This window comes from Carassius carassius, chromosome 15, assembly GCF_963082965.1.
Source record: "Carassius carassius chromosome 15, fCarCar2.1, whole genome shotgun sequence".
Taxonomy (NCBI): domain Eukaryota; kingdom Metazoa; phylum Chordata; class Actinopteri; order Cypriniformes; family Cyprinidae; genus Carassius; species Carassius carassius.
Window position 1 is genome coordinate 16,421,211 of NC_081769.1, and position 14,303 is coordinate 16,435,513.

The 14,303-nt window shown below is 35.4% G+C and overlaps 2 protein-coding genes across 2 annotated transcripts; one reads left to right on the forward strand and one right to left on the reverse strand.

The window, feature by feature from the left end:
* The first annotated feature begins 431 nt into the window (after positions 1 to 431).
* Positions 432 to 5,209, forward strand: mfap5 (microfibril associated protein 5). The gene is made up of 7 exons (XM_059567603.1): positions 432 to 537; positions 1,856 to 1,940; positions 2,053 to 2,082; positions 3,020 to 3,058; positions 3,130 to 3,217; positions 3,339 to 3,412; positions 4,689 to 5,209. Exons 2-7 carry the CDS (start codon positions 1,895 to 1,897, stop codon positions 4,790 to 4,792), a joined length of 381 nt encoding a protein of 126 aa, XP_059423586.1. The 5' UTR covers positions 432 to 537; positions 1,856 to 1,894; the 3' UTR covers positions 4,793 to 5,209.
* Positions 5,210 to 9,679: 4,470 nt separating this feature from the next.
* aicda (activation-induced cytidine deaminase) lies at positions 9,680 to 11,002 on the reverse strand. The gene is made up of 4 exons (XM_059567028.1): positions 10,802 to 11,002; positions 10,398 to 10,677; positions 10,192 to 10,307; positions 9,680 to 9,921 (listed from the first exon to the last, which is right to left on the reverse strand). The coding sequence occupies exons 1-4, from the start codon at positions 10,958 to 10,960 to the stop codon at positions 9,871 to 9,873; spliced, it is 606 nt and encodes a 201-aa protein (XP_059423011.1). The 5' UTR covers positions 10,961 to 11,002; the 3' UTR covers positions 9,680 to 9,870.
* Positions 11,003 to 14,303: the final 3,301 nt, after the last annotated feature.

Genomic DNA, 14,303 nt, shown 5'->3' on the forward strand with positions numbered 1-14,303 from the left:
CAGGGCCACAAACTGATCACCTCCATGCCACGCCGAATTGAGGCAGTAATTAAAGCAAAATGAGGCCCTACCAAGTACTGAGTTCATGTACAGTAAATGAACACACTTTGCAGAAGGCCAACAATTCACTAAATGTTTTTTTTTTGGTTTTATGAAGTATTGTAATTTGTTGAGATCGTGAATTGGTGGGTTTTTCTTAAATGTGAGCCAAAATCATCACAATTAAAAGAACAAAAGACTTAAACTACTTCAGTCTGTGTGTGCTGAATTTATTTAATACATGAGTTTCACAATTTGAGTTGAATTACTGAAATAAATGAACTTTTCTGTGACATTCTAATTTATGGAGAAGCACCTGTATACACATAACTTCAAAATTTAGATCAAAATGGGAAGAGCAAATGACTAATAGAGAGAGAGGGGGAGAGAGAGAGAGACAGGCGGAGGGATGATGTTGGGAGGGAAGAGAAAGGGAGGGGAAAAGTAAAAGCCAAAGGATTCTGAAAAACACAAGGAGCAGCAGAGGATTGGAAATTCGTAAGTATTATAAAAACCAATTCTTTTGAGAATATTACATCATATAACACATCATCTAGTCAATGCTATTTACACACATAGTAAAACAGAAGCGAATGTGGGTAGATAAATAAGGAGATAAATATGTACAAATCTGCATTCCTCTTGAAACAACATGCAGCCGTATAAGAAATGAACACTTTATATGAAAGAGAATCCAGAATGTAAGTCTGCTGCATGTTGATGCATATGTGCACTATACAGTTGAGTTGTCAAGTTACGAATATGTAATGGCTCCCTCAGGAAAAACTGTGGTCTGAGGGAATGCATATGTGTTTATGACAAATGACGAGAATTTGTGCATCTGTGTCTATATATGTGTGTGTGAGGTTGTTGAGTCCACAGAGAGGGGTGGGAATACACATTCTTTAGTGTGAGCTCATGTCTTGGACACCGAGAAATACAGGCTTAAAGGAAAAGACTTGGGGAGAGAGAAGGAAACAGACAAAGCTGGATAGATGGAACAGCTGTAACTGATATCTTTAATGAGCGACTGAGAACAGAGAACTTATGTTCTGTGACATCAATAAATGAGAATCTGCATGAGTCACAGGCAAATGGAAATGAAAATGTTTTCTCATGCAGTGTGTCTTTTAGAATTCATTTGTTCTGTCTTTCTAGGATGCCTATAAATGGTTACATTTTAGACTTCCCAAGTCTTGCCAACATGGCCTGTTAAGAAGGAAATCTGCTCTGCCAGCACACAGATACACTGGGTCCGGTCTGATAACTGACAGATTTCTCAAAACAAAATTGCATTCGCAATTGGTCTGAATAGACAAATGACTCTAGTCAGTTTTAAATAAACACTGTTTTTTTGACATTCTATTCATCAAACAATCCTGAAAAAATTATAGGTTCCAAAACATTAGGTAGCACTACTCTTGATTAGAATGATTTCTAAAGCATCATGTAACACTGAAGAGTTGAGTAAAGCTGCTGAAAATCCAGCTTTGGCATCACAGAAATATATTCCATTTTAACGCATATTAAAATAGAAACCAGTTATTTTAAACTGTAATAATACTTCACAAAATTATAGTGATAAAAAGTTTTATCAAGTACAGCCTTAACAGAATTCAAAAACATGAAAAAAAAAGAAAGAAAAAAACATACTGACCTAAAAAATTTGGATGATATTGTATTGATTTATACTTTATATCTCAATAACCTTTATTTTTTTATGCTAAAGTGGAAACTGGCTTCCATTCCATCCATTGTAATTTTGAATACACTGAAAGTTATTTCAGGCTTGTTATGATAAACATGCTTTCTCCAGGCCCTGAGCTGTGATCGGACCCCGTGAAGACCCTGAAAGATGGGCAGCTATCCAGTCTCTGTGCTGTTATGCTGTTGTTTCTTTGGTAATTCCATCAAAACATGAAAACAGCAGCCAATTAATTTAATTAATATGAATGAATGATTCTTTTTGAATGCCCAGCCAACAAAACTTTTCCGCTATTTTTTTCCTCACAGTACTTGTTACTGATCAGGCACAGCAAACTGGTAATTCTCTGTTTTGTTCACTAATTCAACAGTTTTTTTAAACAACTGTGTGAAAACCATTTATGCTGTTTTTATTTTTACCAAATGTCAATGAAATAGTTCATAATAGTCTATACATGCACATCAGTGATTTATAACTAATGGTTTTAGTGTGATTTCTAGAAATTAATAAAGTATTTGAAAAATCAAGGAAACATTTTATAATGACTTTCAAATGTCTAGTTATGTCAAGTTGTGAATATTTTATTGGGTTGAATTTGCTATTTGTAAATCTAAAATACTTTTAAAAGTCCAATAAATGAGTAGAAGATGAACAACTGACTAGAAGAGTCATGTAAATTCATCTGTAATAAAAAGTGTAAAAGAGAACATTCAGTTATTAAAAAATTATGGAATTTAATTAAATTATTCTATTTAATCATTTTTGTCAAATATTATTATTATACATATAATTTTAAATATTTCTGTCTTTACATTTTTTTATTATATCGTTTGTGAAAAGAAAAGAAAAGAAAAGAAAAGAAAAGAAAAGAAAAGAAAAAAGTTAAGAAATATGAACAGCAGAAGTATCATAAATATCTTTTGGGGCCTACAAGTACTGCGCATTCCTCAGAAAGGATGAGAAAAAAATAGAACATTTCTCTTTTGTGTATAGAGAATGTATTTCATTATTTATTTTAATTACAAATAGTATCTCAAAAACTGTATTTTCAAGTTCCTGTTACTACTTACCCCCTATATGCCCTGTAAATGAACTCTATATTTTAGCCATAACAGCAGAAATGTCCAATAGGTCTATGTAGCAGAGACTTTTAAGTTATGTGTCTCTATACAGACAATGACTTTCAAAAATAAACTCACCCTGAAAAACACTGGAGTAAAAAGCGTGACAACTAGCCCTGGCCTCCTCTACATGTTTTTTTCTTTTTCTTGCCAGAAATCCATGACATTGATGCCAGTGTTTTGCCACCGCCAGGTGAGTTTGTATATACAGTACACCATTTGCATCAACAGTAAGACAATAGCAGTCTTGTCTCTGTCCCACAGACTGCAGAGAGGAAACATACCCCTGCACCAGGATGTACTCTGTTCATCGACCGATAAAGAGATGCATCCAATCACTCTGTGTCTACAGGTGGCTAAATCACTGACAAACACACACATCATCATTCCAAGCTGACATTCTCCTCTAGTGAAACAAAGAGATATGTATTTGATATGGTGCGTGTGAAATAAACGACATCTGTTTCCTGCAGTCTTCCAAGAGTCTATGTGATCAACAAAGAAATCTGTGTGAGAACCGTGTGCCAGCAAGACGAGATCCTGATGGGTGAGACTCTCAATATGTCAGTAACAAACTACAGAACATGTGACAGTGTGGGTGAAACCATATGTTTTTTTAAGGGCTGTATTGTTATTAAAATGTTTTGTTACCATAAATTATTTTCCCCCTGAATTCCACTTATAATGGTAGATCAGATGTCTTTCACTGTAATTTAGTTTTCCATGAGCAGTTTCTTCCTTACACATTTTTTCTGACAGTTTTTGCTAATAAATATTTAGGACTAAGCTGCAAACATCATTTTAATCAGCCTTAATCAATACTTTTGTCTTGTTTTGCAGAAAAAAAATATCTAAATAAGAACTTTTATTTTAATCTAAACCTGGGGCTATGCCACCCCAAAATTGACATTTTGTCATTAATCTCTTACCCCCATGTTGTTCCAAACCCTTAAAAGCTTCATTCGTCTTCGGAACACAATTTAAGATATTTTGGATGAAAACCGGGAGGCTTGTGATTGTCCCATTGACTGCCAAGTAATACACTATTAAGGTCCAGAAAAGTATGAAAAGCATCATCAAAATAGTCAGTCTGCCATCAGTGGTTCAACCGTAACATTATGAAGCGATGAGAATACTTTTTGTACGCGAAAAAAATAAAAAAAGACTATTAAACAATTCCTTTGTCAACAGTTTCCTCTGTGTCTCTCCACATCACTCAAAACTGTCTATTGGCATAGAGCATAGGCTGTTTGCCTCAATATCCTTTTCCAGACCTTAACAGTGTATTTACCTGGCGGTCAGTCGGACAGTCTCCAGCCTCCCGGTTTTTTATACAAAATTTCTTAAATTGTGTTCCGAAGACGAATGACATGGGGGTAAGTGATTAATGACAATATTTTCATTTTGGGGTGGAATAACCCTTTAAGATCAGTTTACACGAAGAGCAAACTTAATTAATTATCCCTACTATGATTAATATTCAAAAGATTATTTTCAAAGCATATATCTTACATGTATAAAATTATATCCTTCTCTATTTTTAAATACATCTAACACATTTTATTGAGATTAATGCTTGAAACAAGAAAAAAACTAAATTCAAAATAATAATTTGATAATACAAATCTATAATAATTAATAATAGTATCTTCATAATTCAGTATAGATTCATAATATATTTCCCTACTGTAGGCAGTCAGTAAGATTTTTTTAATGTTTTTGAAAGAAGTCTTGTGCTCAGCGAGGCTGCTTTTATTTGACCATAATAAATTAATACAATACATACAACCTGAAGGTAGAGTGAGTACTATCTTTTTTTTCAGCTGAACTCTGTAGAGAGAAATCTGGTTGGCCAAAACGCCAAAAGAGGACAACTATGAGTCGCTGTCGCCATGCCAAACCAAATACCTGGGCAAACAGGGCCTAAAGTCAGATGGATGACAAAGGGAGAGAGAAAAAGAAGAGATTTCCGGTTTCAACAAATACCACTATAAATCAGAATAATGAATCTCAAAATGTAAACTTGTTACATTCCTAAAACAAACCGAAACTGTGGTCCAGTGACCTTCACAGATATTACTGTTCAATAATCACTTTTTATCATTTTAACGCTTGTGCTTGAATAAGCTTGGTTGACTGTCTCAGTGTTTTTAAAGACTGTATTTTAATAGGATAAACAAAGGGCATGACAATGCACAGCTCTGGTGCTGAATGTTAAAGTAGCTCACTCTATAACCACTATTTGCTTCATATTCTTCTATTATACTGTATGTCCACACCAACCACTGTAAGTAAAACACAAAATCCACAATAGCAAATAAATGTTTATATTTTCACTCTCAAAGATCAGTCTTTCTTGGGTCTTATTGAAGTTGTGCCATTATATTAATAATTCTTGACATATTTGCTTTGGACTATAATGTTTTATGTTAGGATGTAGTATCATGGATTTATACATAGACTAAACTGTAGGGGGCGACAGATTGATAAAAAAAGACCTGTTCCGATTGGAAAACATTACAGCTGTGATACAAGCGTCTCCTCTGAGCAATTCGTTGTTTTGTTAAGTGGAGATAAATAATAGAAATGATGAAATTGGTTGATTTAGGGCTTGTGTCTGGTGCCTGAGATTGTTTACTGATCTCATTGCGGTCATGAATAACACATTTTTGAGACAATATGTCGACAACATGTTTACTGATAGCCTACGTGAGCGGATGAAAGACAGAAATAAATTACTTAATTGCGTTTTTTTTCCATTTGTTTCTACTTTCCGGTTTGAAAACAATGAGAAGTGTCACTAGATACGTGTTATTTGTACCTTTCTACACTAACCTTTCTCACATGATGCCCTCCACATTTGACAAACATATTTTCACCAACCTGAGGGAGAAAGAGTGATAGAGATGAGGGAAAGAGACAAATTTGGGCTTAACCGTGTTAGACTCTTACAAAACTGGTAAAAAAATCGATTGCATGAGAGACGGTGGGATGAGTGATAGAACCAACATTTAAGGGAGATGAATAAAATATTTTATTTTCTCCTATCTGAGAGTCTTTTTCAGAATGGCATTATTTTCATCTTGGTGAAGACATTAACATCTTTTCAGTCACCACTATCAGCTTACAGATCCAGAGCACAATGCACTTGACAACATAAACCAGAGATTCCCCGACAAGACAGGTACAAGACAGTATATTCGGGATGCGTAACATTTTTAATTTTTTTATCTTATTTTCTAAGGCAACTTAGTTTAGTTTCAAGATAATGGGCTTTTTTAAAGCTAATAAGCATTGTATCTGCAAACACTTAATCTACAGAAGCAGATTGACCAGACATCCCTGCTTAAAAAGAGCAGAATTAAAAAAAAAAAAAAAAATAGAATAATCACAGAATTTGTAATGACTGTTAGAAAATGGTTAGATACGGAATTGTACTGGTTTTAATGGAAACTTTTTATTATTAATAATATTATGCTTTAAATGACAAAAACAAAACAACACATTATAAAGCCAGGGGTACAACAGAGAGAGGAAAAAAAGGAAATAAATAAATAAAAAGAATAAGATATTACCATCACAGACATGCAAGACCTTTATATCATTAATGACAAAAGCTGTGTTATTCAAACTATCAAAATAAGAATAATCAAAAAGTAAATTTTCATAATGCAAATTAAAATTAAAAAGTACCTTTTCTTTGATAAACAAAGAGACAGCATACCATAACTTCTTCACACAACTACAATGCCAGAAAGTGTGGGGGACTGTTTCCAGACCAAAGAGGAACTAACATCAATATCCCTCTTAAACTTACTTAGAAAATGTTAAACAGGATAGAATTTATGAATTATTTTGAAATACATTTATTTTATCTTGTTTGCAAAAAACAACTACAAAAAATAAATAAATGAATGAATAAATAAATAAATAAACATGTGAGGTGATAACCAAACATGTGAGCCAGTCTTGGTGGTAACTTCCTTTAGAAAGAGGGAACGAATAAATTTCATATGCATAAAATTTTTTACGACGTGAAGCGGAGCACCTAAAACCCCCTTAGCTGTTATAAATTCACTGTAAACCACACCTTCACAGGGCTTATTGCTTTTATAAAATGGTTATTCCATATATGTAGCAAATCTTCACAGAATAAAAGCAGTAAAAACAGTATTCTTCCACCATACAATGTAGTTCCTCAGAAACAGTTGTGGTTCCAACAAAGTGGTTCGCCGAGCAACACACAGAAGTAAACAAAGGTGTATGTTTGTAGTGTAATTTACAACAAAGACTATCCACCTTTTTCTTCAACGTGGATGTAAGCCTGTGGGTGAGACTTCCGGTTCATTAGCCGCTATAACGAGGAGAATAACAACGTGCAGTAAATGGTAAGACGGTTTTCACTACAGACCAGTGTGCTCATAATAAAAAAAAAATAGATTAAAATAATATGATAAGACACACCAAATTTCAATATCAAGCAGCAATACAAACTGTTTTGTTCATCTAAAAATAGCTGGATGGAGTTTAGATGAGACCGGAAGCCAGACCCATAGAATTCACTTACCATTTTTACGACAAGAAAAAGGTGGATAGAATACCCTTGTTCATTTTTTGAAATGACAACACCTAAATAATTCACATCTCCTTTTACAGGAATACCATCCACAGATAAAAGGGAGGAGTTTTTCCAAAGCTAATATTTAATTTTTTTTATATATAATTGTACAAACCTGAAGCATTAGAAAACAACTGAATAGGTTTAATTGACTGATGAACCTGTCTAGAATTTCTTCTTTTGTTTTTAAAATAGGGCTGACATCTGCTAGTTGACTAATTGAGATATCTCTACCAGCAATATGAAGTCCTTCTAACGTACTAACCTTAATAAAATGACAGAAACTTTAGCTACAATATATAAGAAATAGATATATATGGAAACTGGACAGCCTTGCCGAAATCCTCTTTCTAAGACAAAACGCTGTGTCATACCATGTCCTAATTAGGTTTTATTGGAAACTGGCACCTATTGGTCTATACTGGTAATTGGTTGCCCTATCCACCTTTTTCCTCAACGCGGAAGTAAGGCTATGGCTGAGACTTCCGTTTCATTAGCCGCCACAGGTAAATAACGAGAATAACAACGTGCAGTAAACGGTAAAACCGTTTGCAGTACAAACCAGTGTGTTCTTAATTAAGATAACAGATTCAAATAAAATGATAGGACACATCAATTGTCAATATCAAACAGCAAATCTAACTGTTTTGTACAGCTAAAAATAGCTGGACGCAAATGAGACCGGAAGCTTTACCCATATAATTTACAAATGGCGGCGCCCATTTTTACATCAGCAAAAAGGTGGATTAGTGGCCTGCTAAAACCACTAAATCTTAAGCTATGTCCCAAAACACACTACAGGAGACAATTTTTAATGGTTTTAATAAAAGTTGATGGTTTGTAATAAAGTGAAGTGACATTCAGCCAAGTATGGTGACCCATACTCAGAATTTGTGCTCTGCATTTAACCCATCCGAAATGCACACACACAGAGCAGTGAACACACACACACACACTGTGAGCACACACCCGGAGCAGTGGGCAGCCATTTATGCTGCAGCGCCCGGGGAGCAGTTGGGGGTTCGATGCCTTGCTCAAGGGCACCTAAGTCATGGTATTGAGGGTGGAGAGAGAACTGTACATTCACTCCCCCCACCCACAATTCCTGCCGGCCCAGGACTCGAACTCACAACCTTTCGATTGGGAGTCCGACTCTCTAACCATTAGGCCACGACTTCCCCGTAATGTTTGTAATGGTATCTGTAGTGGAAATTAGAATTTCTGTTATGGTTTCTATTGTCTTTTTTTTTTTCGGCAGGGATGTTACATGAAAACAGCATAGGGTCACTGTCCACTCACTGTCCGGAAACAAGAAATGTTAATAAACTGGAGAAAGAGTGGGCAGAATTGCATAAACATTATGCACTTCCTGAGTCCCCCACGCAGAACATATATCCTCAACAATGTACATGATGTATATGCTGTGTAAACAACTGCTGTAAGAATTTCACAACTAACACTGACTTTCCTTTACTGACTTTATTTGGTCAAATTATGATGTTAGGATGGGTCTTCAGTCGTCAAACTGGCCACGGGCCTCTGGGTGGGTGTAACCCTGTTACAGATGACTAAATAGTAAATTATGAATGTGTTTGCATACATTTTGTGATATGTACATTGCAAATACCTTATTACAGTTATATAGTTGTACATTACATATTTTAATATTGTTGGGACATTTACACATTTTTAAAGCAACCTCTTATGCTCAGCAAGGCAGCATTCATTTGTTTTCATTTCTATAAAAATACAGTAATATTTGAAAATGTAATTTATTCCTGTGATGGCAAAGGTGATATTTCTAAAGTCATTACTCCAGTCTTCAGTGATATGATCTTTTAGAAATCATTATAATGTGCTGATTTGGTGTTCCAAAAACATTTTTTATCATTGTCAGTGTTGAAAACAGGTATGCTCCTTAATATTTTTATGGAAACAATGAAAGACAGTTCCCAAGAACAACATTCATTTCAAATAGAAAACTTTTGTAGCATTATAAATGTCTTTACTGGCACGTTTGATTAAATTAATGCACCTTTGCGGAATATAAATATTAATTTCTTTAAACATATATATGAATTTCTTTTTATTGACCCTAAACATTGAGCATATACGTGTATACGTATTCCTGGGACAGTTCAAATTATGAATCATACTGATTTAACACAGACAAAACAAAAAGCAGTTTGAAAATGATTGTTAAAGGACTGCTTTTATTTTGGCATCCAACATAATCACATTAATGCTACATACAATACAGTACAAGATAAGTATTAAGTCAGATTCAAGTCAAAGGATTCAAGTCTCAGGTCACACAGCACCATTTCTCTTCATCCCATTCAGTTCATTTCTCAGTGTTCATTGATTTGCAAGTCTCATATTTGTGATCATAGCCCAAGGAGAGCAAAACCATCCCTCAGATCCTCAGTCTCGCAGGGCTACAGTGAAAAACAAAAAGAAAATGACTTAGCGCTGACAAATATGATATGACCTTTGACCTCATCAAAATGTTTACATTTATGTAGCATATGGATTACTACCACCTACTAAGCTACTATTAAATAGACTGACTAAAATTAAAGGACACTTCTTAATGACTAAATTTGTCATTGCTATTGTCGGAAGATATTCATATTGCCATATTGTTTTCATCTAGTCGTATAGTTTAATTAGGATTAATCATATTAAAACGGCTGTAAATTTACAACCTGCAGGATCTGATTAAGTTTTCGAACAAGTCGGACAGAGTTTTCGTGAAGGCCATCCCAGGCTTTAAAACTCCTCTCCCTCCGTGCAACAAAGGTTTGCCAGCAGTAGAAATAGTCTAGAAACAAAACAGAATCTAATAAATAACAAGTTTAATATAACTTGCCAGAAATATTAACCACGCCCCCTCTTTCCCCTCCCCATTTACCTTTATAAGTCATCACAGAGATCTGCACCCCTGCCCTCTTCAGGTGTCGCAGTCCTTCCCTCTCCTGGCTGTCCTCTTCATCACAGAAGTAAAGGCGTGACACAAAGATTCTCAGACGCAGATTGGGCGTCTGTGACAGGAAGTGGGCAAGTTGTTCAGCGCATTTAGAGCAGGGCGACCAGGAGCAGAACCAGGTCACTGCGTAACACATTCTCGCACCGTCCACACTGGAGCCCCACAGCCCCGGACACAACGCACCCAAGTGACGTAAGAAGAGCAGCTTCAGACGAAAACAGTTACAGATGGAGAAAGAATGAGTAAAAGGAAGTAAGTCTGGGTTTTTCTCTCTATATTAATACCTTAATGTTTCATCTTTTCACATTATCAGTTCATCTTTGCCTCACCTCTACATGGCAGCCGGAGCGATTGCGCAGGTGTCCGAAGTCAAAGGATAGGGAATCGGGGCCGGTGCGTCTCTTTACTACAAAACAAAGGTAAGTCTCGTGTCTCCCTCGGGCCCAGCGCACATTCTTATAATGGAAGATAAATTTCCTCTGGGTCATGAGAACACTATATCAAAATATGATACTTTATTATTCATTTGATACATTTGTCATAAAAAAAAAAGATGGTAAACACTGAAAAAAAAACTTTTGTTTGATATCTATATATATTTAAAACAATAACAATAAACATAATCCAAGGTATATTTTCTGAAATTAAGTCTTGTATACATAATTCTGATTCTTAAATATTGTTTCTTGCAAACACATAAATTGGAATTTTTCTTGTAAAACAAAAAACTACATTTTTAATTTAAAATGAAATGTAATTAAAAAAACAATAAACTAAATATTTCACTAGTTATTATTTCACTAGTTAAAACACGTTTTATTTTGCTAAAACGTGTGCTGTGTCTACAGCATTTTGTAGTGATCACATTTTTCAGCCCGACTTTGACACCTGCAGTCATCAGTGGTCGGTTGAGTTTAGACTTGGTTCTTAACCACGTGCATTTAAATATAGACACAAGAGCAACGTGCATCAAGTCATTCCCAGACTAATAACTATCAGTTTCAATTTACAATTTCTGAAACTGGAGAAAATCTATAAAGAGGTCAATGCACTAGCACAACATTGAAAAACATGAACTGAAGGACATCAAAGCATTGATTTATTCCTTAATTCTAAAGCTCTAATAATTACAATGATCAATTTCAAATTAACAATACAGTTAATTTTGCATACACAGACTAAAATAAATCCCCCCTTGTCTCTCACTATCACTTGTTTTGTTTTCACTTACCTGTCCAACTTGCTGATCATTCCGAAAGTCGAAACTTGCTAACTGTTTTTAGTTAAGCGAAAGTCAGTGAGAGTTTAAAAATGGGTTGAGGAAGAGGGAGGCATAGAAAACCTATGACATGTTCATATAGCTGTAAGAAAGAGGGTCTCTGATTGGGTGAAAATGGTTTTCAAACCTGTTTGGGAGGGCTGAGGTGCATTTAAACCGATACAACTCAATAACCTGGGCATGTGATATTTAAAGAGATATGTAAAAGAGTTTACGGTCTTAGTTGCACAGATAAAAGATATGAAAATCATGATAGATTGTGAATTGGATGGTACAGTGGATGAATGGTTACATGCATTTATTATCTATTTTTAAACTGTGTATTACTTTTTCCAACAACAGCACTTGACCTTGTGTTCACCGTATATTAGTCTCTTGAGTGTTTGACGTGTTTTCTAACCTTTTTGCTCCAGAATGTGCGTCAGAAATGGCTGCCAACAGCATAACCAAAGCCAGTTGGAAATTTCCAGATCTCTTGCACCCAGTCAGGGAAGCCTCCACTTCATTTTTCCCACACAATTCCAAAAAACAACTCCCATATACCTTCTCTCCCTTGCTCAGATTTTCTCTATCCGCACCCTTTCCACTTGTTTAGTTTTTCCCACAGGGAATAAAAAGGGGGGAAAGACTTGTTTTACTACAAGAGGTCACCGCAACCCCCGGAGACACCTTCTCAGAGGGTTTTTCCAAAAAGCTATTTAACCTTCACACAAGCACACACTCCAACGCACAGGTAGCGAGACGGACCGGCGAATCGGCCTGGTTTAGGATTTACAGCATGGTTGTTAATTTGCTGCTGTCTGCAACTGTCTTTGGCTCTTTCCTGGTGACTTTAAAGTTGGCATCCTGTGTGTTTGTCTGTCTCCAGTCACTCGACTTCACCCTCTCATGCACTCTGCGGCCAGGGAAATCACCGCTCCCCAATGAGCTCCCTCACAAGTGTATGTGTGTGTATGTCTGCATTCGAACATCTGGAAGAGATCTGTCTGCTCCCATGATTTACCTTCCGACCACAAGTCTTTCTGAGGTCTTACCACTATGCGCTATGTGTGTATAACATGGGAAAACAGAGAAAAGAATATACTGTAGGTTCTGTTCCCATTAAAGATGATTCTCATGATTTTTTTTTTTTACTGCTAATGATTTGTTCTGATGTGTGTTATCAAGAAAAAGACTAGATTTTTGTTTAAGACAAATCTATTGATATACACTCATGATACTAATCATTATACATGCCCAGTTCATCAAAAAAAGTACAATTGTGTTATCATTTACTCACCTTCATGTTACTCCAAACATGTATGACTTTATGTGGAACACACACACAAAAAATACTTTTTTGTATGTACTAAGTCAATAATATTGTTTTGCTCCAAAAGGGAACGAAGGCTCCAAAAGTTTCTCCAAAGAACCATTTATTTATTAGTGTGAAGAACCTTTTTCCTCCTTTTGTTCAGTGGAAAGGTACCATGGATGTTTTAGGTTCTTCATGGAACCTTAGCATCAATAAAGAACCTCTGTTTAACTAACAGTTTCTTCAAAATATCTTATTTTGCGTTCCTCAAAAGAAAGAACATCATGGGGGTGAGTAAATGGTGATAAAACTTTTAACATTTGGTTCTCACAGGTGACCCAAAGCCTACTCTCCTTTGTTTTCTTTTGCTTAGGGTGGGCAATGAAGACCACCACATTGTGTAAAGGTGCACAACAAATGAATCGGATCATGGCCGGAAACGGCAAGTCATATTTTCCGTAACGCACCAACCTACACGCACACGCACACACACACAAACACAGAAGCCCATCGTGCAGACAAAATCAACCACAACTCCAAACACACTTACTTTCCAGAGTCATGAACTCACATCTGTTTCCTGGTGACAATAATAGTTACACATCGGTTAGGGGGATATAGTAGCAGGTGTTCAATTGCCTGAGCAGCTCTTTACATTATAACAAAAGCTCCTCCACAACAAACCCACCACTATGACTTGCAAAAGCTACTAAAAGGAAAGATGAAGTAATTGTGCTCATTAGTTGACTAACACAATTGTAGCCCATCAAAACTTAGTGGCTGGTACTAAAACAGGTTTTTACATTAGAGTCGTGCGTGTGCATGACAAAGATGCGACACTGCTTGAAGAAAAAAAAATAGGGTCACTTGAGGATTCATTTATATACCTCAATGTGAATACACTGAAGAGGTCTGATAAAACGTAAAAAGTTTCAGGTGAAAATTCAAATCATCTTGAAACTGTATTTAAACCTAGATATGCATAATACTGCTTACTGGAAAGTAATATCAAAACCAGCAACATGAGTAAAAAAGGCCTACATATTTAACATGGCTATTACTTAAAAGTTTTTTAGTAAGTTCAGTAATCTTTTTTGATTTAATAGTTAAAAGTCCCCAATCGTAGATATGCCCTTATGAAAAAGTGTGCTTAATTCTATTAAATGCGCACCTGTACTTTAAATCTTAAAATGATATTTTTTAAAAAATTGAACTTTAAGAGAATATAAAATTAATGATAACAAGGTAATTTAAATAT